At 42.9% G+C, this 27,700-nt stretch overlaps 1 protein-coding gene across 4 annotated transcripts in view; it reads right to left on the bottom strand.

The window, feature by feature from the left end:
- SH3GLB1 (SH3 domain containing GRB2 like, endophilin B1) overlaps positions 1 to 27,696 on the bottom strand; it is a 38,903-nt gene extending 11,207 nt beyond the window's left edge. Inside the window, exons 1-6 of one of the 4 annotated variants that reach the window (XM_075833265.1) lie at positions 27,485 to 27,696; positions 17,798 to 17,939; positions 14,074 to 14,202; positions 11,559 to 11,692; positions 9,497 to 9,589; positions 5,928 to 6,017 (exon numbers count right to left, since the gene is read on the bottom strand). In XM_075833265.1, coding sequence (XP_075689380.1) covers positions 5,928 to 6,017; positions 9,497 to 9,589; positions 11,559 to 11,692; positions 14,074 to 14,202; positions 17,798 to 17,939; positions 27,485 to 27,547 — 651 coding nt within the window. In that variant the 5' untranslated portion in view covers positions 27,548 to 27,696. The remainder of the gene's footprint in view (positions 1 to 5,927; positions 6,018 to 9,496; positions 9,590 to 11,558; positions 11,693 to 14,073; positions 14,203 to 17,797; positions 17,940 to 27,484) is intronic. The other 3 variants (XM_075833266.1, XM_075833267.1, XM_075833268.1) reach the window with 3 other exon arrangements.
- Positions 27,697 to 27,700: the final 4 nt, after the last annotated feature.

Below are 27,700 nucleotides of genomic sequence, written 5' to 3' on the forward strand. Positions count from 1 at the left end.
ACTTTCCCTTACCCAAGGGTCATCGATTCCTCTCTGTCCAGGTCAAATTGTCCATTTTTGATATGCACTTCTTTGAACGATAATATCTTTGCAACCGATTTGAATATCACAACTATTTGTACTTTGGTTTTTCTTTTTCCAAGACTTCTGAGGCTTTCATTTTCTAGATTAGTTTAATTAATTCCATGTTTTTCATTTTTATTATGAGCACACTCAGTTTCTGCTTCCGTAACTCCCATAGAACAGAATAGTAGTTATGGAAAAAGCGCAGCTCGCATGCTACACTGCTTCTGTGACTGCCATTTACTACTATTGGAGTTACGGAAACAGCGTAGCACAGCGAGTTACGCTGTTTCCGTAACCCCGAATATGTAATCAGGAAGTGGCTGGGAGTCATTGTGAGCACAAAAAGCTAGAACGGGGATTAGGGGGGCTCGTTCTAGAGATAGGTGCAGGTCCCAGAGGTGGTACCCGCATCTATTTTGACATTTATCGATCTATCTATATGTCCTACATGGGAAAACCCCTTTAATGTGTTATTTTATTTTTAATGTGTCACGAAGTTACATGAAGACTGTCATAGCTGTAAAAAGCAGGTTACGAAATCCGCAATGCTTTCAAGAAATGTATAGGGTGTGGGAGTGCACTCATTTTTCAAGGTGTGTAATTGTTTCTTATACGTGATTTTCCAGCTTAAACCTAGATTTTTTTGTCTCTAGCACTGGAAAGGGTTAAATATTAAACTAGTGTACAAATCAATATAAAATTAACATCAGTAATGAAACTATATGTGCGCGTGGAGACCACAGAAATACTCACTGTAAAAGTCTGAACCCCTTTGACAGGCAGTTTAATTTTTAAATGCTCACACATCCTGCTATAATTGCAGAAATGGGGTATTGTTAAAAAGACAGCAGCAGTAGCGCAGAGCAATGTCTGGTTCTCAGCTGTAACAGCACTAATGCTCAGGATGCAGGAACCCGGTGAGAATGTGGAGCTACACTTGAAAGCAACCAGTTTAGAAAATATTTGGTCTTGTAAATTAAGAGCAGCGGCTGCTACAGGTGCCCGCGGCAGGAGGGAGCATGTGCCGCCTGCCGACACGGCCCCCACCATGCCCTGTGGCACCACTAGCAGCCGTTATGGCTGCTACAGCGGTAGCGACGCCACTATGGGGACCGCACCGCCTGGCCTCTAACATTTATGGGCTGGGCGGCACAGGCCCCCTCATGCCCGGTGGCGTCGCTAATTTACCTCTGGACATAGATACAAGTGAATATTATAGGCTGTTGCTGCCACTCTGAGGGGGCAGCGGCGCCACTGAAACCAGCTGCTGCCACCCCCCCTGCAGTAATTGTATGCATTCTATAACACCCTGCGTCTATAACACCCAGATACTAATGCATGCATTAGCGCTGAATGGCATTCAGTGCCTTACAATGAAGCTGATTGGCGGGGCAAAGTGACTTGCTGCTCTGGAGTCCATATGTGGGCACTATCAACAGAGGCTCTATGGGGTTAACTATCTACAGGGGGCATGGTGGGTGTGTGTGTGTGTGTGTGTGTGTGTGTGTGTGTGTGTGTGTGTGTATGTGGGGGGGGCACAGTGTATGGTACTATTATAATCAGGGACACAGTGTATGGCGCTATAATAATTAGAGGTGCAGAGTAAGGCGCTATTATGTGTAGGGGTGTTGAGAATTTTATCTTTGTTTATAGGTGCACAAATGTTTTAAAAGTGAGAAGCTGAAGACATCTGAGCGGAAAACTGCAGAAACGGTCTATGGCCGGGAGAAGTCATCATAGAGGTCTGGACCGGAGGGAGAAGAAAAGAGAAAAAGAACTAGAATCTGATACGCCACCGGTGAGTCACTTAATGTAAATCTTTATTCTGCCCCTAATCACTATGTTCTGCAGCGAGATGATGGGTGGTGCGATTATACAGCACACAAGAAAACGGCGACAGCACACTGCAAACACTAATGCCACTAAATATAAATATGCATTACTGTTAAATCTACTTACAATAGGGAGGTTCTTCGCGCACATTTTGATCAAATTGTGTGAGCCCACCTGCCACGACAAGGCGACCTCAATGAGGGGTCAGTGACTACCTCCATTTATCTTGCACGCCTCCCATTCTGCCCTGGGTGATTTTAATTAGTTTAATGCTGGTTCCTACCATCCCCAAGTAGATGTAGGCTTAGTACCAGTCCTGGGTGCATGTGCAGCGTAGGGTCCCACCTCAGAGGTCGCCTTGTCGTGGCAGGTGGGCTCACACAATTTAATCAAAACGTGCACCAAGAACCTCCCTATTGTAAGTAGATTTAGCAGGAATGCATATTTATTTATATTTAGTGGCTTAGGTGGCATTAGTATCTGCAGTGTGCTGTCGCCATTTTCTTGTGTGCTGTATAAATTTGTAGTCACAGGCCTTCTTGCACCTGTATACACGTTTTGTTTCATTTTGTTGAAATGTTCTGTTCAAACGTTTGTTTGCGTGGTTTGATATGATTATTTTTTTTAGTGTGAAACATCTCCCAGCATATTCTTACCATTGTTCGGGCCATGCTGGGAGCTGTAGTTTTACGCCGTACAAACCTATACAGCAGGGGTTGCCCTAAATTGAGCTGTATTTGTTCTGGGGCTGTATATATGTACGGAGCTTGGTACTGGGGCTGTATATGTGTAACTAGCTTGGTTCTGGGTGATGTATATATGTACTGAGCTTGGCTCTGAAGCTGTAATCATATAGAATATATTTATAATAGCAAAATTGCAGAGCAGATGGAATTGTTTTCAATTCATTGTATATTTAATGGGAACCTGTCAGGTAGTTTAACCCCCTGAACCGCCACCATGCGGATTACACATGACCTGACAATATTTCCAAACTTACGTTTTTTTCAAATGCAGCAAAATCTATAAAATCAACTTTTAAAACGACGCACACTATATGCCAATTACTCATTAAAGGGTCATGGTTCGGTGCCGCTATCCTGCAGTCACATCATCCTGCCTACAAACCCACCTTTCCATGTTTGATTGACATCCCCCTGGCTGATACAACTTTGCGCCATTGCCTTGTACTACTTGGGCATGCACCGTGGTGTACTCTGTCCGGCTCCATCGCTACCGGCGTGGTGACGTCTGTGCAGGTGGCCAGACCAGAGCCTGTGCAGTGCTCCGTCTGTCGCAAGAACGGGGCAAGGTAAGTGCAATATATATTTTTTTGGTGGGTGGGGCTGTGTGGCAATATCTACTAACGGGCTGTATGGCACCATTTACAATGGGGAGGGCTGTGGCGCTATCTACAGGGGTCTGTGTGTGGCACTATCTACAAGGGGGAGGAGAGGTGCTATCTACAAGTGGGGTGTGACACGGTCTACAGGGGGCTGTATGGCACAATCTAAAGGGTGCACTATCTATAAGGGGGGCTGTGTGTGGCACCTGGTGCCCCACACAGCCCCCCTTATAGATAGTGCACCCTTTAGATTGTGCCAAGGTTGAAGGACCTCTGGGTGACCTCATCGTTCCCACCCAGCCGATGTCACTACAGACAACACAGCATGACGTCACCCACAGGTCCTTCAAACTTGGCGTCGGAAGAGAGAAGACACATAGGCTCCAGGCGTCAGATGGTACACTTCAATCTGCAGCACCATCACCGTGTGCATGTAAGCATACTTAACTCCCTAGAGACGAGCAGATTACCTTCTCGGACGGCTGGAGCCCATGTATCTTCTCTGTCCGACGCCAAGGTCGAAGGACCTGTGGGTGACGTCACGCTGTATGTCTGCAGCGAAAGAAGCTGGATGGGAACGATGAGAAGTGCATGCTGCGGATTTGTCAGCGTCATACACTTCTATTCACAACGCCCAGTTGGTAAAAACACAATACACGCCCAGTTGGTAAAAACACAATACACGCCCAGTTGTCAATTGAAAAGCTCATTTGCATAAATATAAAATTGCTCATAACTTGGGCAAAAATGATAGTTAAAAAAAAAAAAAAAAAACAACTTTGCGGTTATCTACATTACAGCGCCGATCAGATTCAATAGGAGATAGGGATTTGATAATCTGGTGACAGAGCCTCTTTAAAGAGGCTCTGTCACCAGATTTTGCAACCCCTATCTCCTATTGCAGCAGATCGGCGCTGCAATGGAGATAAGAGTAACGTTTTTTTATTTTTTAAAACGAGCATTTTTGGCCAAGTTATGAGCAATTTTATATTTATGCAAATGAGCTTTTCAATTGACAACTGGGCGTATATTGTGTTTTTACCAACTGGGCGTGTATTGTGTTTTTACCAGCATGTTGGTATGCTGATCTATTCCATTTCTGGCTGGTGAAAGAGCTTATCAGTGTCCTACTGCAGACAGAGCAGAGGAAGGCTCCTGCTCAAGCCAGTTGTCTTATAGCCAGACACAGCATTCTGATGAGAAATGGATGATCTCCTTATATATTTCTCAGCATTAATTGCACTATGCACTGTGTCTGGCCCTAGGTTCAAAGAAAAAATATGAAAATATTTTTTGTATATGTTTAGTGTTCCTTTAAGAAAAGCTGTAAAGGGCTAATATTCAAATCAGGGTCATGGATCTACTAAAATATATTAGGAAGTTAGACGACAGTGCAACACCCAGGATAAATATGCAAACTGGGGGTTTGATTGATTCATTCTAAATGTACAACATGCCATTCAGAGCATGTGTATGCACTTTGCAACCATTTTGTATTGCTCCAATGAATCTAAAATAAAAAACAAACAAATGAAGCAACGGTCTTGATTTCCAAAAAAACATCCTACTGTCCGGGTCTACAACTCCTATGCAGATCTATGTGTCTCCATGGTTACAGACCACAAACAAACCCAGTGTAGTCTGATCCTGTAGTCATGCGTCAGTGTGCTCGTACACACAGTAGTATTGTCACACGGCCACGTGTGTCACCTGTACAGCCAAAAACTGCACCGTGGTAATTTGCGGTAAAGCTCACGCGGTTTTGTCACATGGTTCTTGGCCACGTGGCACAGTACCGCTACATGTACGGGCACCCTCACTCCACTTATTTAGGTCATTAAGATGAATGGTAGCAACTTTCAGGCTGCACAATTTGTTTTAACACGTGGAATGATGCTATAAACTTTTTAGCAGTTCTGTAGCTGTAAGTAGAATACTTGATCATACACAATAACAAAGAGGTTGGACACTTGTGAACATTTAAGAGCATATGTAGTCATTTAAAAGTACTTGTCTCGGTCATCAGGTCCCTTCTGCACGGCGTCGTGAAGGTCGTCCTATAGCAGTATGGGGAGTGATGCTGCAGCTTGCAGTACAGTCATTATACAGAGCAGCGAGATAAAAGATACACACATGGTAAACAGCTTAACATACCATAGGGCTCTTCAGCAGATGAGTCACTACAACTCCCACCATAACAGCCCAGGTTGTAGTGTCACAAAAACTGAATTTCCCAGACCACTGGTTTAGAAGGCAAGACATTCTCCTGCAGACATGAGAGGGTTGATCTATGGAACAGAGGGATTGCCCACATAAAATGGAAAACACATGGTATATATAAAATACAACAAATCTAGACTAATTGTGGAGAATTGTTTTATCTACAGGTAGGACGATGAATGTGAGTTCTCTTGCAGTGCACTGAGATGATGGAGAGTATACACTCCACATATAAGAAGACAGGCCCGGCGTATTGTGTATCAAAACATATAGTGCAAAGTTCAAACGAGTCAATTGGCAATGAATCAGATTACATATGGATATAGCTATTTACATTGGCCTAGAATTCGGTTTAAATAGTATTTCGAACTGCGTGACTTTCCAGGGGAGACTGAACTAGGCCATTACACTGCAAGAGAAAGCACGGTAAATCAAACAAAGTGGTGAAGGGAGGCCAACAAACCTGTAGCCACTTTCCATGCAACACGCTGAGCATGTAAGACAAATTTACCATAAAGCTGGCATCCCGCTCAGGCTCAGATGTGTCTAATTGCTTAAGTGCACACACACACAAAAGACAAAAAACAAAAAGGACAGTAAGGTAAGGATCTATTCATTTTACTAGTAGTAGAGAAAGGCATTACAATCAGTCCCATCACACAGGTAAGCCGAGCCACCGTATTTACCCTCTTAACATTGCCAGTGTGCAACCCTGTTGTCAAAGCATAAGGAAAAAAAAAAAGTCTTGCTTATTCATTTCGGCCCACTAAATACTGCTGTGCAGCAAACGGCTTGTTCTGTATCCACAGTAACAAAATGCTTTTTCCCCTGTTCCAGTGGAGGAGTTGGGGTGTATACAATTTCCATTTTATATTTGAAGGACTCACATATCACTGTACTGATCTCATACAGAGGCTTCATCTATATGTACAGAGGTATTCTCCCCTAGAAGAATAACTTAGTACATATGGCACCCAATGGAGCCAGCACGGCAACATATGGAGGCAGTAAGTCTTCATACTAAGGAGCCATAAGGCCTCCGTGCACGGGGCTCTGCCATGTGTATGAGGCCCAACACTAAAAGGAAAGTAATTTTCCCATTTAATAACCTTCTATTAAAAAGGTAATCCACCTTTCTACAAGAGACAACAGTAAATCAAAGCCTGGCGTTCACTCTGTATAAAGAACAGGGCAGTGGAAGGGATAGTATTGGAGAAGCAACATATTCATCAGCGAGATAAACTAGCTCCCTCACACATATATGCCTTTTTAAAAGGGGTTGTCCATTTTGGGGGTTGTTTTTCATACTGATGACCTATCCACAAGATTACACGGCGACTTTGGCCACAGGTCGCACAAGCAGTGCTCGCCATGTCCCCCTGCCTGCATCGCCATGAATGTGGCCGCATTGCAACTCCCAGGCTGCCGCGACCGCAATAGTCACCAAAAATCGGAATTTGATGGATTTTTCTCGAATGTCATGTCCCGGCAAACTGTGGGTCAAAGCGGCCACATTAGCTTTCGTTACCTGTGGCACAGCAATCTTATAAATATGTTTATATAAAAGCTCTATAATAATGGTAATGAATGTAGATCACAACAAAAAAAACAAAATAATAAAATATCTTTCCATACAACTCCATTACTATGACACAACCTCTAAGGCGGAGTTCACACAGAGTTTTTTGCAGGCAGAAAATTCTGCCTCAAAATTCCGTTTGGACTTTTGAGGCAGATTTTGATCTGCCTGCACGCCGTTTGCTGCATTTTCCGTTCGCGCCCATTGAACGCCACGGGCAAAAAAAAAAAAAAAACACGTAATACGTTTACTCTGCCTCCCATTAATGTCAATGGGAGGTCAGAGGCGTAAACACCCAAAGATAGGGCATGTCGCTTCTTTTTCCCCGCAAGTGTTTTTTTCCACTCGAGGGGGAAAAAAATGCGTCCGCCTCCCGTTGAAATCAATGGGAGGCATTTTCGGACATTTTTTGGCACGTTTTCCGCGTCAAAAAAACTCAGTGTGAACTGGGCCTAACTCATCACTGAAACATACAATTTAGAATAATTAGTCGAATGGAGATGACCTGTGTAGTCAAGGTATTTCAAGGAACTTTATTATAATTCCACCTACATCTGGAAGGTACAACAGCCAGTGAGTCAGTTTACTGACAAAATGACAAAAGAACACTCAAAATAACTCCATGACTGGGTGACTAAAAAACCAAATACCATTCAGTGAATACAAGAAAATGTCCAAATCGTTGTATAGTCAAAGTAGTTTAAGAATTAAACATGGATAGCCTATCCTTAGAATGGGGGCCTCGGGACCACGACGGAGCAGCAGAAGGGACAGTGGCACTCCAGTAAGAGACATGTCCCCTTCGTTGTTTACCCAGGCATGGCGGCTCACGTGTATGGGTGTATGGCTGGATCTGCTACTGCAGCGCAGTCTCCTTCTGTGTTTCCCAACCAGTAACTAATATGGCACTCAAGTCTCCTTCATGTGGATCCCTCACTGTTGGCAGTTGCAGAACTATTATGCACGAGTGGCACCATAGCATTACTGGAACTTGATACCAAGTCTATACCAGGATAAAACCCATCACAGTAGGTCATATACTGAATAATATTTTTTTTCCCTCTTAATATTCAATTTGGCTCAACACCATATGTCATTCAGGGAAGAGGGGTCTTCAAAACCCAGAAATGCATGATAAACTGAACTAGGAAGTTTTCATTCTAGAAGCTCAGCTAAGCTAGTAGGTGGAGGACGGTCAACAAACTTCTAGACTTTTTCCCCTAATGACCAGCAGAATTGTGAATACAGCTCCGAGCTAGAACACAGCAAAAAAAAACGAACGATATGGATTTGCAAAGTAGCTCTAAAAACTGTAACATGATGTTTAAAGCTGGACATTCCCCCGACATCCCCATTTTCTTTTCGTCAAACATGCGCAGTTATTTACAGACTTTTGCATACATTTCCTTTCCTTTCTCTGAATCCAATATTAATTTTTGCAAACACAAAAACACGAAAACCATAAACACAGACATGCAAATAATCCCTGACGTACTAGTAAGGCCAAAATATTAAAAATGCTGAGACAACAAAATAAGCTATATTGACTGGCATGACTTTACTGGACCCTTAAAAATGCCAAATAACATCACCCTGCTGGCATATAGAGGGGAGAAGCTTATTGTACACCAATGAATAACCTGAAACGACAGCAGTTGCAAAAAATATTCAATCTTCCAATAAACACTGTGCACGGTGGGGAGGTTTTGCTGGACAAAATCAACTTTTAGGCCATGTTCACACTTCCACTCAATATGCCATAAAAGTCTATGGTGGGAAAAGCATCTATGCCTTTATTCTTTGAACAAAAATCTTTATTATTTACTTCCATAGGATGAAAATCTGATCCTGGTCATGTGATGATTACACAGATGCATGGCTCGTTACAGTGCATTCATCAGAGCTCTCTCCTGGAATGTGCCTTGGGCCTGTGTGTTCACCACACGACTACTGCAGCATTTGGGCTAATGCACATGATCGTATTACGGCTCCATATTGTACAAAGCCATAACAGGGCTGTCATAGAAGTGCAGGAGCCCTCTATTATACCTCAGATTTCATACTGACATTTTTCTTTTAGATGAGGAACGAATCCAACAGGAAAACAAATCATGCCTTGCTTCATCCGACTCTGTACGTAGAAAGGTATTGCCATCTAGAAGCATTGCCACTAGGGGAGAAAATCTCCATATACACACTCCATATGCATTGTTCCTACTAGTTGGATCCTTACTACTTCCCTCGCTCTGCTATACATTGTCAGCATAGGCCTTTTCGTCACAATTTCATGCACACAGAAGACTGAGTCTATGTAACTGGAATCTGGGACGTTCCAATTGTTTACCACAAAGAGCACATGTTGTCAGGTCAGCTATTCAGTCGAGTTAACCACAGAGAGCAGGAGTGACGGGTTTTTTTTTTTCCCCCACTCATTTGGCATCGTATCTACTTACTGAGGCTCTGGCTTCTGCCACTTTGGCTTTTTTCAATCGGGTCTTTGCAGCATCCAAATCCAACCTCTTATTCTGCAACAGTTTCCGTTCTCTCTGCGGAAAATGAAAATTGAAGGAGCAACATTACTACATCTGTTGCATAATAGCTCAATAGGCAACATGAGAAATAGGAATGAGAAAAAAAAAAAAAACTGATGACAAACAGTTTATAGCAAGAATCATTTGATTCTGCAGCGCAGCAGTATGTAAGTTTTCACTAAAGTCCAAAAATTGCAATGTGTAAAGAAATAGAGCGGTCAGAGGGGAAATCATTGCGTTTTCTCACAGCAAATATAGTTACATGCCAGACCACATTTTTAAGAAATACATACAATAAGGTTGCCGGACATCTTTTTAACAACCTGTAGCTCCACAGCTAGAATTTGAACTACAACTCCCAGTAAACTCTGACAGCAGCAGACTGCCAAGGCATGCTGGGAGTTGTGTAGAATGTGTGTGTTTGACAACGCACCATGTAAATGTTAAATAATAGAATATTTGATTACCTTACTTCAATATCAAATCTAGTAAAAGTAAAACTAAAAACACAAAGCCCTAAAAACCACCAATGACTTCACATGTTACAGCTCCTGAATAACTGCATTTAAAGAGGCTCTGTCACCACATTATAAGTGCCCTGTCTCATATATAAGGAGATCGGCACTATAATATAGGTGACAGCAGTGTTTTTTATTTAAAAAACAATCTATTTTCACCACTTTATTAGCGATTTTAGATTTATGCTAATGAGTTGCTGAATGCGCAAGTGGGCGTATTTTTACTTTAGACCAAGTGGGCGTTGCACAGGGGAGTGTATGATGCTGACCAATCAGCCTCATGCACTCCTCTCCATTCATTTACTCAGCACATAGGGGTCCTTTTAGATCGCTATGTGCTGTCTTATACGAAGACATTAACAATACTGAAGTGTTTAGACAGTGAATAGACATTCCACGGGATGTCTATTCACAATCTCTGTACTTCATTACTCTGTCTGTGGTAGTTACAGCAGAGGAAGCGTAATCTCGTGACATTACGCGGTAAATGACAGGTTACAAAGAGATCACGCTTCCTCTGCTGTAACTACCACAGACAGAGTAACGTAGTGCAGAGATTGTGAATAGACATCCCGTGGAATGTCTATTCGCTGTCTAAACACTTCAGTATCGTCAATGTGTCAGTATAAGACAGCACATAGCGATCTAAAAGGATCCCTATGCGCTGTCTAAATGAATGGAGAGGAGTGAATGACGCTGATTGGTCAGCATCATACACTCCTCTGTACAACGCCCACTTGGTCGAAAGTAAAAACACGCCCAGTCGGGCATTAAGCAACTCATTAGCATAAATCTAAAAATCGCTAATAAAGTGGTGAAAATAGATTGTTTTTTTAATTAAAAAGCACTACTGTCACCTACATTATAACGCCGATCTCCTTATGTAGGAGATAGGGCACTTATGTGGTGACAGAGCCTCTTTAACAACTGGAAATGTCACTACACAAAGAAAATCTTCACTGTCCCAAAGTGATTGACGTTCAATACATCCCCTTGCCATGTGCCCTATTCGGACATGTGGACGTTATAAGACGGGAAGTCTGCCCCCCCCCCCCCCATCAGTCAGAGTAGGGGGCTGCTGAATTCATTCATTCCTATGGGACTTCCTGGACCGCTGTCTCCAGGAGCTCCATAGAAATTAATGGATCGCTGGTCGAGAATGCGCACCAGGGCTCCAGTCTCATGAAGCACTTAGGGGGAATTTTGATCCCCCATTCTCCTCATCGCCAGGGGTCGGACCCCCAGCTAACACACATGTATCCCTTATCCATAGGCGATATATGTGTTTGTTAGAAAACCCCTTTAAAATTTCCTGATAGACACTGTGAACAGCCCTTTTTCACAAGAAACCCATATTATTTTATACTTTGCTTTAAGAACTTGTTCTACAGGAATAGGTTGTTCATTGAGTCATTGGGTGAATTCTGCAGGAACATCATCTTCCCTGCAGTCTATTCTATACTTACAGATATAGTTTTATAATCTCCTTCTATAAAATTCCTCAAGGGAGTGAGAAAGTTAATGGCTCCAGTCTGTACAAGTTCCCGGTGAGCTCCTCCTATTCGCTTCTGGGTTTCCCCACATTTAATGAGAGCATTTCCTGAAACACAAAGAAACCGTCACCCTCAGAAAATAAGAACTAGAAGAATCGAATAGAAAATGAATGTAATGCCAGTATATGGGGAACCCTTATAGAAAAGCACATACAAGCAAACATTTTGGAGTATTGCACTCATTAAATAACCAAGTGTCATTACAAGTTATGGTAAGGGATTCAATGTCTTACTGGCTTTTGTGTGCAGAATTTGGATCTTGTGGGGTGAAAGTAGAGCCCTGTATTACAACTGCTCATTTTGCACTTGAAAGAAGGTATCCAATTTGGACAACCCCTATATACAGTTTTGGCAGGATCAGCCAGTGATCTTATGTGTGCGGTGGCCCCCCACAGCAGATATCAGGGGAAAGAGGGATTGGTCATGTACAAATCAAATAAGAATTAATTTGTTCCTATGGAAGATAAGAGACTTCTGGCAACGGCTTATCCCGCTCTCCCCATTGAAATAAACACGCACACTCGGCCGAGCTCATCTCCAGGAGAAATGAGGCGTCACACATTGCCCAAAGAAATCATTTGGCATGTCTGGACTCCAGCTCTTTGCAGCATCTCACTTTTCTGGGTAATACAGTGAAGTTCCGATTAGGGGACCAACCCCCATTTGCCCTAATAAAACAACCACTTTATACACTGTCCGATGCCAATATACATGCATGCCCAGAGGAGTAACTTGACTGGGCTAGAATGCAAGATGTGCAAATGGGCCTCCTGCCTTGGGTCTTTGGGCCCTCTAAGGTACCAAGGCATCGACTACTTCTGCACCTGCAATAGCCATTACCCAGTGCAAGTCCTTCAGACCCCAGATTTAATGAAAAACATTTTAGCAAGGCTATAGCTTGAACGTTTCTGATCGCAGTCAGCAGTCACATACAAAACAAACACTTCCTCAGCTGGCAATCTCACCCCTAAATAATCAGACTTCCTACGTAACACATTTATAAATTTTGAGGCTAAAGCCAACTATGATGTAATATATGGCTGAAATCATACGAAGTAAGCATGGAATTGCAAAGCTATCTAATGTAGGCTTTGTTCACACTAGTGACATTCCTTCCTTTTAGAACAGTGCCATGACAGCTTTGCTGGACTTAAATGAGGTCCATCAGGGTTCTGGTATTTTTGACTTCAAGAAGAGCGCTGCAGAACGCACTAGTATTAACGTAAAAGATACCAGGATCCCGGACAGAAGCCAATAGCGCAAATATGTAGTAAAGAAAATATTTAAAGAAAACCCTGCAATGTAAACCACAAACTGCATTGATGTGTAAACTCAAGTGTGGATTTGATACAATTGAAGAAACTCCAGCCATTTACAAAACGATCGAGTCACACTCCATTGTAGATAGATCGGGTACCAAGACTGGCATATTTAAATATTCTAGTTTAACGCTAGAGGTGTCACTGTGCTGTGTAGACTGGGACATAACAAACAGAGTGATCTCATCATTAGAGGCCAGGAGATTAGTCAGGATTAGTAACACCATATACACATAAGGCTCTGCATGCATATTCCCGGTCACTATCTGGTTTCTGAGGGAGGGGGGGGGGTGGGGTTGTACGCCATCAGTTCCTGGAGACTGTAATAGTCGATGACATTTCTCTGTCAAGTAACTCCCATTCAATATGGCTGCCATAGAACAAACATAACATACTTAAAGAATGTCTCCTGTATTTAATCCTAGTTAAGGTAGATTTTTAACTTCTCATATGCCCTATTAAGTATGTTTAATTACTAAAATGGGGACCTCTATTCTAGACCCCTCTAGCCTTGGCACTGGAGGCCCGGAGTTTCTATAGAAAACAATATAGCTCCACCGATTTCAACGTGCAACCTGTCATCTGCTGGAGAGCTACAATGTAAATGATTTTGAAGCCTAACCATCGCCTGTTGGGGCTCTTAGTTGGGTGAACCTTTACGTATCAGGTGATGGTAGAAGAGCCCACCGTATAATTAAACATAAGCATATTAGGGTCTTGTTTTGTTCTGGTTTGTACTATTACGGTCCAGTCAGAGGCGTAATTTAACCATCTGGAGTACTGACCGCACACATAAAATGTCCGATAAAAACGCACAATTCATGTTCTCATTATTTTAGAGCAAATATTCTCACCGAAAATAATTTGTAATAGTTATTATACATCAGGAATGGTTATGCATAAACCGTGCGATGCGGGTGTAATTCTCTTGATGGACGAGTAATATTCTGGAGAAAATGTTCTTAAAAAGGATCAAAATGAGAAGTACAAAATTCTATTTAATCTTAAGGATAAGGAATTTGCCAATGAAACGGAAACACCCAACAATGTTACCATATGTTGTGTGGGACTCTGCTCATTCTTCAGCTAAAGCCATGGCAGACACTCACCGTATGCGGTTCCTGGACCAAACTCACTCCCCGAATCAATCATATACTGAGACAACTGCTCCTGATTATTCAAGCGACTTGGTGCTTTTCTATCAAGTTTCTCATAGACAAACTCTTCTATCCTGGCGTCTTAGAAAACAAAGGAAGGAGAAGTGTCAGTTTATAAAGTATCACAAGCTTATGATGTTGTTTCTGCAAAAGACATTAATGGACAATGAGAATATAACAAACTCATTTTTCAATCAATTACTGGTTAGACTGTACTACATGTATTCTAAAACGGCAGGCACAAGTATTGTCAAACGAAATCATGATCACAACACAAGAATATGAAGCCTTACTAGATGTGATCATAAAGTGTGATCGGAGAGATCCAACCACAGGAACCCCGGCCAATCCTGAGAAAGAAGAGAGATCGACATGCAAAGCCATTTCTCTGGAAATGGGCACCAGTCTTGCCGATATCGGTGTGTTCAGCCGACGTACATCTAATGTGTATGACCACCTTAACTCTATTACCACAGATGGATTTGGGGACTAAGCAGGTTTCTGAATATTTAAAGAGCCTGCAAAGGACGAAAGGGGAACTACAGGTATTTGGGAGGTGAGGAAGATGTTACGTTTTTATATATTCACGTATACTATGGATTTATGCCAAAAAGGAAAAAAAAAAAAAAAAGATAGCTACACTTTAAATTTAAAATACTCCAGGTCTCGTGCATAAAACGGTTTGTCAGAGCTGTCCATAGCAACCAGTCAGATTTCACCTGTCAATAACACTCCTGCAGTGACCCTTTACTTGTATATTACGGAATTAATAACATCAAAATTCAGCATTTTAGGAGGGTGAGTGACCAGACAATTCAGAGGAGCAGTAGCAAGAATACTCACTGGTGCCTTCTGTGCCAGTTAGAATAGGACATGCATGGTCATATGCAGAAACACAATGGAGGAGTTTTATCTATACAATTATGACACTTTTCTGTACTAATTTTATTGGGGGGGGGGGGGGGGGGGGGCAACCACCGTGGTTTGCGGCACAAATGCTTTTTTGGTTTGTGTAGTAAAATAAGACCTTATGCACACAGCCGTGCCCGTAATCACAGCCCGCGATTATAGGCACGGACGGCAACGGCCGCAGCCCGCGTTTTCGGGCAGTTCTCCCATACGAAGTATGGGAGAACGACCCGTAAAATACGAAAAGTAGGACATGCTCCATAATTCCTGGCACATTTCTACGACACGGACATCTATCCGTAGCGATACGGAAAGGTGTCCGCAACCAATAGAACTGAATGGGTCCGTAATGGAGGACCGTACTACGGAGATTTTTTTTTTTCACGGTAGTGTGCATGGCGCCTAAGTATGTGGCATCTCAAGTTGTGCGACAGGCTTACTAAAGTTTTCCACCTCTGTCAATGCCAAATATAACCCGGACTTGTTCAGGAATTTCTCCCTATTCTTCAGATACCAATAGCCTTACTGTATTTCCTCAAATTGCTATCCTTTATGAAGGGATCAAATCCATTAAACATGTATAGATGAGGGAATTACTGTAAATGTACTATCTTTATATAAGCACAAGATTCCCAACAGAGCACCTATGCATCAATCTCTAGTTATATCTTAATCTAAGGTTTATATGTTGTGTTTCAGGTATTAGGAATAGAAGATATAAAAGATGAACGAGGAAGAATTCATCTGCTTTTCACGGATTGTCCAGTTTTGATGCAGTCAGCTTTCTGTGACGCGATCCTTTAATCCGTATAATCAAAGAAATATCAGCCTACATTTTTTTTTACAAAAGACAAACAAATAAACTTATTTATTCCTCAAAACACACAAGTGAAGACTATTTCTCAATCAGAATATTTTCAGTCTTTCCAAGAAATTATATTAAAATCCCAGTAGAGTCTAGCTGGTCAAACAGGAAGGAAAAGGGGGATTTGGTCACAGGAAGACGGCCATTATCAGATAAACACACAGCCTATTCCCTCAAGTCCCTGTTAAAAAAAAAAAAAAGAAGCCCGTGGATTTTTTTAAAACAAAAAGGTGAAATTTCAGAGGAAGTCACCAGCAAAATGAACTAATTAATTAACATCTGTCAAAATATTATAACAAAAATGCTAAGGTGACAAGAAATTTCCAAGAATACGTGTGGAGGGCTATGTACAGCAAAAGGCTCATCCAGAGAAAAATTGGCATACACAGCCTGAAAAATCAAATAGCAACGAGGTTCCTGAATTATAGCAATCACATCTCCAACTCCTATGGAATCCTAGAAATATATCCCCCTGTCAAGCCTGTCCTAAAATATATCAGGGATGAGTCTTATTTGAAAGATATGTGCAAGTACAAAATAGCTAAAAGACCACATAATACACTCATCAGTTGTGTTGGTCAATGGTAACTCCGACAACCATGTTCTAGCTTTAAATAAGTCGTCCAGTTTAGAAAACCCATGATCATATATCCTGTTAGGGAATTCTCAGTTATATAGGGGGAAGGGGGGGGGGCCTGTTCAGGATCATCTTCTTTTGGCTAGACTGAAGGGCGGTTACAAGGAGTGCCTCTCGCTCTGGAGGACCTATCCTCTATTACACAGAAAACCAATTGATATGAATGGGTAATGTTTACTTTCCCCTGTGGTGGCGCAGCAGGGAAATTAAACTTCCAGGTCCCCCCCCCCCCTTCAGATTACAGATGATCCCTGGGGTCCCAGCAGGGGGCACTGGTCAGATTTTTGACAAGGAACCCTTCCAAAGCAGAAAACCCCTTGAAGGCGAGAAGCTGCTAATATTCTGTTCAGGGAAAGAATCATCAAGAACTAGCGTCCATTATCAAAAGCAACCACTGGGAGAGCGAAGGCCCTGCTCAAACGTTTGCAGTTCATGTTACGTATGTTGCCCGTTGACTCAGATTGTAAAAAAATAAATAAAATAAAAACACATGACCAGCACGTTATATGTCAGATCCCTTTGTATTGAAAAGCGAAGAAGACAATGCTTTTTGATAGAGTATAAAAAAAAGCAAAAAAATAAAAGCGTATGCCAAAAGGATAATCTTTAGGAATAAGTCGGGTCTGCAGAAGTCTAAGGACACATTCAGTATATACGTCGGTAGCACGTGTTCACACAGCGTAAGACTGTTCCACCAGTGTGTGTGGGCACCATGAAAACTCCTCATTTTACCTTCTTTGAAAACCCTGTGAAAATGACCTGGGAAGGGCTGAGAACATTGAGATTAAATATATTCATTCGAATGGGGCGGAGTTGAAATACCAGACAGAGTCCAGGGACAAAAAGAGCAGTGTTTTAGGAAAGAAAGCAGACATTTTTTTTAATTTATTTTTTTAACCCTGGTCAAGTTTGAACATAGTTTGATAAGTAGAGGAATTAACCGTTCTTCTACATAACTAAAGGTCCTCTTACACGACCCGTCCTGGGCCTTGTAAACGAGCACCGATCAACGAAACAGCTTGTTGATCGGCGCTCGTTTGCTCCTTTCACACGGGCTTATGTAGTTACGCTGATTGCTCATCCCCATACATCATCATGTCGGCAGCTCGTCTCGCTGCTTACACAGTGAGATCTGCTGCCGACAAAGATAAGTTTTCATTCTTAAAATGGTACGATCAGCGTTTGCCTGAGATTTGGCCCGCCTAAAAGGCGCTTAACTGGTCGACCATCTATGCAAGTGCACCAGTGCGTGGTAAACACCTTACTTGGATTTGGCTGCAATAACACTTCTGTCTGCCTCATAATTTTCTCAGTCCATTGTTTGGTGGTTTCAGCCTTAGCGAGAAGGTTCTCAAGGTGGGCATCCAACTCCGTCTTCTCAGCCTGGCCAAGCTTCTCTTCTGTAAACTGTAGGAGCAGAGAGGTAAAGAGGAGTAAAACAACCACTATAAACAGTGACTCATGTAGCATTCATAAAGGCTCAGTCTGAGCATCCCTTCAATGGTATGGACAGAAGAAGAAAACAATAAGGTTTAATCAGATTCTATTTCACACGTAAATAACGTAAAGCTGCAACGGTCATTGAATAGAGTTTGGCTTCACCCCGACTCCCCCATTAATACACACATTCGCTCTGGCGAGTATCACTGCACTGTATTAGTAAAAAAAAACAACAATTTACCCCAAACCATGTACAGCAATGCTGAAGATTTGTATATTGTATCACAGCTGGTGAATAAAGGTTCTTCTAGGGTATGGCGAGGAATGATTGTTGTAACACTCTTGATGCCCGTGTACTCGTGTCCATTGTCCAGCGCTATGGATGGAATGTGTGGGATAAAAGTGCTAAAATGAACATCTTTAATTTTCTTTTGGGAAGGGGGGGGGGGGGGCGACAGACTTTATTTTAGGATGATCGTCTGATAGTGTTTCTTATAAGGGGTATTCCAGTTTCAGCAAACAAAGTTTATTCCTGGTGTAAAGAAAAGTTATACAATTTACCAATATTCTTTCTGCATCCATTCCTCATGTTTTTTTCAGATCTCTGCTTGCTGTTATTCAATATCAGCCTTCATGGAAAACTAGCAGTGCATAAAAATCAGTCTTGGTCACGTGACTGACGCACAGGTGCATGACTCGTTACAAGGCCATCTCGGATACCCTGCACCTGTGGGTCCATCACATGACCAGCACAGATTTTATCCACTGGAAGTAAAGAATGACGGATCTCAGCTGCATGGCACACTACCACCACCGAGCCACAACGTGTACGGGCACCCTTTCAACCTAGATCCTGAAAACCATGAGGAAGGGATACAAGAAAGTACCGTATATTGGAAAACAGTATAACACTTCATTATACAAGAAATGAACATTATTTGCAAAAAACCAGAATACCCCTTTAAAGCCTAAAAGGTGCCCATATACATTAAAGTTGGCCAAACCCGCCCATTTCAATGAGATTGGCCAACAATCTAACATAACGAAGAACAGCCCGACAGGCTCCAGAAAGTAAAGATCAGGCATGTTGGATTTCAAGAACTCTAAATTTCTGTCCCCCCTTCATCCTCTCCAGGAAGAGAAGCCGCTGCTAGAGGCGTCTAGGAGATGCCTATGCTCTGGATTTTACATGGTCCTCTTCATTATTAGGGGGCCACCTGAACTCATTGGGGTGCTGCCTAGCAAAGCACTCGCTGGAGTTCCCCTTTAACATTACAAATACAATCCTAAAGCTTAGGAGTTTGTTTGAGAGGGGATTGAGAGCTTATGGCCACAACCGCCATTACAACTTTATATAAAGTGGTCAGCCATGAAAAGCAAAGAATTCGGTATATCAGATGCTGCAGGAGAGCACTTCACCTTCCTGAGCGCTCAATGCACTGCTGTACAGGCAACCTAACGGGACAACACAGCAGACATCAAAATGAATGCAAAGATTATATGTGCCCCAAGATTTGCGGGGTTCACTTCATGGGTGACGTAGCAGGTGGAGCAAGCTTGATCTCAACTCCAAAGTATTGTATTGGTGCTAGTTTTGCAAGTTGTTCTTCTTTGATGGATACATTTTCTTTTAGTTTTGCCTATCGATCAGTGCAACAGGTTGGAATACATCCTCATATAAGGGGGCGAGCAGTTTAGTGTCTGGGGGGGGGGGGGATTATTGAAACTAAACTGTATGTGTGAGAAGAACATTACACAACTTGCTTAAAGGGGGTTTGTCCACGAGGGATGTCATAAATGTCAGATAGATCCGAGACCCACCTCTGGGACCTGCACCTTTCTCTAGAACGGGGCCCCCTAAACCCAGTTCTAGCTTTGTCTACGATCGCTGACTCCCGGCCACTTCCTGACTTTATGGTCGGGAGTTACGAAAACAGTGTCAAGCATCTATTTGACATTTAGGACATATCCTATGGATGTGTCATTAATGTCCCTCGTGGGAAAACTCCATTTTAATGTAAAAAAAACAACCAAAAACAATGGAAGTCTGAAAAGTGCAAATCATACTGACAGGGGGAGGTCAAATGCTTTGTTCATAAATGTGATCCCTGCATGTAATATTTTTAGCACTTTTACCTCCTGAGGCGTCACACACGACTGTAGTTTTTATGCGTAATCACGGATAATCTGAAGACCCATTCATTTCTATAGGCCATGGATACCTTTCCTTACAGCTATGAATGTGTGTCCAGGCTGTAGAAATGATCCACAAAATATAGAATATGTTCTATTCCTGTCCGCAATTGCGGCACGGACTCGCCCGTAGAAGTCTATGGGTGGGTGCACAAACACAGACGGCTATGGATGTGCAACCGTAGTCTGTAATTGCGGAAGTGTTGCTATGTGACGGCAGGGAATTCCCCCTTAAAAAAATGGTGCCTAAGCAATCATGTGACCTTTTCAAGGACTTGGGACATGTTGGTTACATCATTTGTAGCCTACCTTTTTTTTTGCGGATCCGTAAATACAGATGCACTACGGACCGTATTTGCAGACAGCGTGCCAGATATGTGGATGACTACGGATACGCGTTTGCGGACAATAAAAAAAAACAAAAAAAAATTAAAAAAACACTATGGTTGTGTGCATGAGGCCTGAACTAAGATACGTCACAACTGTAAGAAGACTGGTACAAATGGTCGAAGATTTAGAAGTGAAGGAGAATTGAGTAAATTTTGCAACCCCAAAATAGCTCACATGTATGCAAAAACCATGGTAGTGAAGGGACACGTAGAACAATTGTAAAAAAGACACTTAAAAAAATAATTCTTGGGGAAGTTCATCACTTTCCACTGGTGAACAATATATTTGGGGTAAGGCTTGAAGGCTATGTAAACCTTTCAATATATATATATATATATATATATATATATATATATATATATACACACACACACACACACACACACAGTTTCAATTGGGTTTAAAAAAAAAAAAAAAAAAGCTACGTTTTGAGATACAGCTTCTATATATCCTGGATACATAGACGCTGTATCTTGCAGTCACAGTCGAATCCGCAAGGTCAACAGGGCCGATGGCTTCAGTGACTGAGAGACACGCAGGATCCAGCTAGATTATCCATCACATCTGAGTTCATGAACTTGGATGTGATCGATAATAGCTGGATCCTGACCAGCGCTTACCGAATCGGTCAGTCTCGCTGATCTGACGGATTCAGCTGTGAGCGCAAGATACAGCTTCTATGTATCCAGGATATATAGAAACTCTCAAAAAAACACAATTTTTTTTTTTTTTTAAATAAAACCCAATTGAAAACTTGTTTAAAATACAATAAAACATTGATTTTTCCTTTCTTTTTTACATAGGCTTTAAGGCCGCTCTGTCTGTGGCTAAAAAGCATCACGCTTCAGCAGAAGCCTTCCACCCCTGCTCGGTCTGCAGAGTTAAGACTTACAAATATAGTTGCATTTAAAACTATTTCTCTGTCCCCGGTAACTCATGGCTGTATGAAATCACTAACATACAGGGACGTTTCATCCATTCCCAGGATGCAACAATTACGTGGTCACATGACTATATAGTTCTGTAAATACGTGAGAGAGAAAAGAGAGACAGGAGAAACGCGCTGATGGTTATCAGGACAGAAGCTTTTCTCTGTGGTCGGGGGAAAATGACCAGTGATTTCCATCCTCTATTCTTTACAAGGTTGTGAACTTACAGCATTTCTATGATCGGGCCAGGACTTGCGCCCGTGTGGGACCATCCTAAATAATTTATGTAATACGTTAGATTACGTATAAAAAAGTCAGACATCCTGAATAGCTTTTAAAAAAATAAAATAAAAAATACGGTCTGCTCACCATGCACTTGGTATTCCCAGACACCACGCTTTAATTCCAGTCAGTGCTCCGTACAAGTACTCTGCTTCGGTAGCATTTAGGGCAATAGAAAAAAAGATAACACTCGATCCACAGTATAAAAGCAAAATATTTATTTCATCCGGTTGAACAAGTTAAGCTTTCCAGGACGCTAACGCGTTTCAAACCGAAGGTTCTTGGTCATTGAAAACTTCCCTACGCTATGCTTATAAATTTACACCAGTCTTGCTTTTACACTGTATCGAATGCCGGACGTTATCTTTTCTACTTCCATGTTTTCCTGAATAGCTTGGTCTGTTCTCATCAGTTAACCACTTAGGACCACAAGACACATGATCACATGACAGTCATCTGAACGCACAATATTCGGTTTATTAGCTTCACGTGTCCCTTAATTACATTCCAGTGCCACAAGCATTTCACACAATGGAAGAGAAGGGGACACCCACAGCTGGCATCCTGAGAAAAAATGGCTGCCGATACCTCAGCTATAGTGAATGACACAGTAATAGGATTACAAATCACATTCTCAGGACAGGTTCTATGTGTTGTCCAGCTATATCCAAATATTACCCAGGGTCTAGGGCAGTGCAATATAAGCAATCCCCGACCACAACGTAACGAGGAGAAAAAGAGGAGCAGCTCTGACGCTTACAGTGAGCTACATGTTACCATGTCCAGCTAGAGGATACGTACACCACAAATCAATGTCTACCTGCATTGTACTCCGATTTATGGGTGCGTGTTGTTACTAGGTCTCGGTTCCCACTTTCACTTTCATTTTGGATGGATATGCCCTTTAACTCACTGTTCTGGGTTTACACGTTTTTTTATTTACATTGTAATTCAGCCATTCCCCACGTCCTGAATAGCGTTACCAACTTTGCATTATTATAGTTTCCTTTTATTATGGCCTCATGCACACGACTGTTGCACGGGCCGCAAACTACGGATTCTAGTGTCCGTATTTGGGTCCGCAACCATTTCTTATGCCCACATATTAGGGCCGTGTTGTTTCCGTGTCATCCATATTTTGTAGTCTGCACCTAGAGGAAGGTCACGTGATCGGATTTCCCAGGACAGAATCGTATGCGCAAAATCCGGACAGCACACGGATGGCTCCATTACGCCTACAAACGTCTGCCCATTGCTTTCAATGGGTTTTACGGTGTTCTGTTCCCACGAGGTGTTATTTTACGTGTCGCTGTCAAAATACGGCGCAAAAAAAAAAAAGCCTGCGAAAAAGAATTGCATGTCACTTCTTGGGACGTTTTGAGCAGTTTTTCATTCTCTATGGAAAACCGCTCCAAAAACGGCCGTTAAAAACGCTGCGAAAATCGTGAGTGGCTCCAAAAACGTCTGAAAATCAGGAGCTCTTTTCGCCTGAAAACAGCTCCGTATTTGGAGACATTTTTGGTCACTGCGTGTGAACATAGCCTTACTGTAATGTGGTGGTCATCTTGCTAGAGCAAATAAAGCAGTGAATATATATATATATATATATATATATATATATATATATATATATACACACACACATACACACACACACACACACACACACACACAGTGAAGGAAATAAGTATTTGATCCCTTGCTGATTTTGTAAGTTTGCCCACTGTCAAAGACATGAACAGTCTAGAATTTTTAGGCTAGGTTAATTTTACCAGTGAGAGATAGATTATATATATAAAAAAAAAAACAAAAAAAAAAACCTGAAAATCAGTGTCAAAATTATATATATTTATTTGCATTGTGCACAGAGAAATAAGTATTTGATCCCTTTGGCAAACAAGACTTAATACTTGGTGGCAAAACCCTTGTTGGCACGCACAGCAGTCAGACGTTTTTTGTAGTTGATGAGGTTTGCACACATGTTAGATGGAATTTTGGCCCACTCCTCTTTGCAGATCATCTGTAAATCATTAAGATTTCGAGGCTGTCGCTTGGCAACTCGGATCTTCAGCTCCCTCCATAAGTTTGATGGTATTAAGGTCTGGAGACTGGCTAGGCCACTCCATGACCTTAATGTGCTTCTTTTTGAGCCACTCCTTTGTTGCCTTGGCTGTATGTTTCGGGTAATTGTCGTGCTGGAAGACCCAGCCACGAGCCATTTTTAATGTCCTGGTGGAGGGAAGGAGGTTGTTACTCAGGATTTGACGGTACATGGCTCCATCCATTCTCCCATTGATGCGGTGAAGTAGTCCTGTGCCCTTAGCAGAGAAACACCCCCAAAACATAATGTTTCCACCTCCATGCTTGACAGTGGGGACGGTGTTCTTTGGGTCATAGGCAGCATTTCTCTTCCTCCAAACACGGCGAGTTGAGTTAATGCCAAAGAGCTCAATTTTAGTCTCATCTGACCACAGCACCTTCTCCCAATCACTCTCAGAATCATCCAGATTTTAATTTGCAAACTTCAGACGGGCCTGTACATGTGCCTTCTTGAGCAGGGGGACCTTGCGGGCACTGCAGGATTTTAATCCATTACGGTGTAATGTGTTACCAATGGTTTTCTTGGTGACTGTGGTCCCAGCTGCCTTGAGATCATTAACAAGTTCCCCCCGCGTAGTTTTCGGCTGAGCTCTCACCTTCCTCAGGATCAAGGATACCCCACGAGGTGAGATTTTGCATGGAGCCCCACATCGATGTCGATTGACAGTCATTTTGTATGTCTTCCATTTTCTTACTATTGCACCAACAGTTGTCTCCTTCTCACCCAGCGTCTTACTTATGGTTTTGTAGCCCATTCCAGCCTTGTGCAGGTCTATGATCTTGTCCCTGACATCCTTAGAAAGCTCTTTGGTCTTGCCCATGTTGTAGAGGTTAGAGTCAGACTGATTAATTGAGTCTGTGGACAGGAGTCTTTTATACAGGTGACCATGTAAGACAGCTGTCTTTAATGCAGGCACCAAGTTGATTTGGAGCGTGTAACTGGTCTGGAGGAGGCTGAACTCTTAATGGTTGGTAGGGGATCAAATACTTATTTCTCTGTGCACAATGCAAATAAATATATATCATTTTGACAATGTGATTTTCAGGTTTTTTTTATATAATCTATCTCTCACTGGTAAAATTAACCTATCCTAAAAATTCTAGACTGTTCATGTCTTTGACAGTGGGCAAACTTACAAAATCAGCAAGGGATCAAATACTTATTTCCTCCACTGTATGTGTGTATGTATATATATATATATATCTTAGTTTCTATTTTTTTTTAAAGATCTTATTTTATTGTCCAATGGGGAAGGGGGTAAAAGGCACGCCCCCCCCCCCACCTTGCTATGCCCCACAGAGTGAAATCTATGAGCTGGCATAGATTTCCGCTATAATTAATGCCATTTTTTTTCTTACATAAATTATAGTAAATCTGTAGGACCACTGGGACCCGCACCTTTTGTTAAGCCACAGGCCTTTTACATAACTGACGAGCGCGCTCCAAAACGCCCAAAAGTAGCAGCTTTCACCTCAAATAGAATATTTTGCAACTTTTTATTAATTCCCCCAATAGGTTCCGTCGGGTGCCATAAGCGTCCATCATGCAGTGACTGTCACTTCCGTTTTTTGTTCCGATGACGGAAAAGAGGAACGCAGATGTGAACCCAGCCTTACCGACGTCACTATATCCTGCTTGTAGAGAGTGATTCCAGGAAAACTAACGTTTTAGGCCTCATTCACACGTTCATAAATCGGCCGGCACCCGGCTGCATTAGGAATAATAGACCCCTAATGGGGCTATTCACACGGTCGATTTTTTGACGGCCGGGAAAACCGCCCGTCAAAAAATAGGACATGCTCTATTTTCGCCCGGGTACCCGGCCGCCCCCGGGATGTGTCCCGAGTGACGGCCGGGTTTTCCGGCTCTTGCGCTCTATCTCCTCCTCCTCACAGCGCAGAGTGCATGTGAGGAGGAGGAGTTGATGCCATTCTGACGAATGGCATCGCTGTACACGGTGTGGCAGGGCCGGGGTGTACAGCAGGTGGAAGGGAGCGCTGCGCTGGCTCCCTTCTCCTGCTAGTTAAAAGCGCCCTGGCCCGGCGACACCTTTGATGGCGCCGCTAGCAGCTGCTGCTACTACTACTGTAGCGACGCCACTATAGCAGAGCGGGGAGGTATCTCCCCGCTCTGCTATGTGCTAGCCGCACTTTAGCTCCTTGAAGGAGCGGAATCCCCGTGTGTTCGGGGATTCCGCTCCTGGACAGAGCGCTTGATGTCTCTGTCCATATCTGGGCAGTGACATCAGGGGAAACTCCTGAAGCGGAATCCCCGAACACATGGGGATTCCCCTTCAGGAGTTGCCAATGATGTCACTGTCCGGATCTGCCCGGCCCGGCACGGATGCATAACTTTATGCAAACCGGCCAGGCAGAATGGCCGATTTTACCGGCCGGCACTCGGGCTCGGACGCGACCCGGTCGTGTGAATCCCGCCTTAGGGAATTTCCAAAAATGCAACTCCCTAATATGGATCAAATATGCAGCTTTAACTTACAGGGGCTCTCTCATAATGATTATCAGTGGGGGTCCAACCGCAAGGAACGCCCCCCCCCCCCATCCCAAGAACGTGGGTACCGGAGCACCCTATGAGAATGGAGCGGAACTGCACATGCTCAGCAACCTCTCCATTCACTTTCAATGGGGCTGCCGGAGATAGTAGCAAAGTAAACTTTGGATACCTGCGGAGCTTTCCCGGCGCATACGAAAAACATTTCACAAATATGATGTGAACAATGCCTTAAAGGGATATTCTAAAAGAACATTGACAGCCTATATCTAAGTAATGCCACTTAGGTCTGATCTTTGGGTTCTGTGACAAAGTGAATAAACGTGCCCGGTGATGAAAATGGTTGTTTTATACTAGAAACCGCAGCGGGTCAGGAGGGAGCGCTGCTCTTTACCTAGCACTGTGCTCTTTCGGTTCTAGGGATAGGGGGGGGGGTCCTTGCGGTCAGACATTAATGGCATATCCTAGAGAAGCACCATCAATGTATTTTATCAGAATGCCCCTTTAAGATCCCCTAACCCCAAAGAAATAAGCGGTAACAGAGGGACGTATAGACATCTGATGAAACTATTTATTGTTTTAGCAGTAATTTTGGGTGGGATCCCTGGTGTCAATCCACTGATATGTGTCCTCATCGCTCATGTCGAAAAATCTTTTATTGCGGCATAACATGACCCACGCCGATAAACCGCCCCTCATCAGTGAGATTATAAATCTAACCGATCGCTCATGTCCGCCATGTTTCAGGTGTAAAGTAATGGCACATCACATTAATGGACCTATGCCCAGGTCTGGCGACACAGGTATCTGGGCGTGATCAGTAGGCGCCCCAGACAAAGTACGGTAACACGTCTGATCATGGAGCGTGACACATCTGTATCTTCACCCCTAGACCTGTGCAGTGTAAACATTCATCCCCACGGTTATATATCATGCCAACCAGAATGCCAGGGCAAAGGCTAATGTACATGTATGATATAAAGGGCATAAACTTAGTAAAATAACCCCTCCTTCTACTCAGTCCACTGGAGGCCACAGTGTTCTCATCCCCATTAACCACAGGCCTTACACAACTACCATCACCCTGCACAGGCTGCGCCCGCTCCTACCTGCACTGCACGGCTAAGGAAGGTGCCGGCATCGGCCGCTAATTTTTTCACGTTGAAATCCATGTTGATGTTGGCACCGGGTGATGATGGTTACAGGGGCTGAAGAGATAAGGGAGGGTGGTAGCTCCGCCCGGAGCTCAGGGCTGTCACACTCTGGGAGGCTACAGCTTTCCACACAGAACATGTGACCGGAAGTAACAGCGTGTACGTCCATAC

This window comes from Rhinoderma darwinii, chromosome 7 (assembly GCF_050947455.1).
Source record: "Rhinoderma darwinii isolate aRhiDar2 chromosome 7, aRhiDar2.hap1, whole genome shotgun sequence".
Classification (NCBI taxonomy): domain Eukaryota; kingdom Metazoa; phylum Chordata; class Amphibia; order Anura; family Rhinodermatidae; genus Rhinoderma; species Rhinoderma darwinii.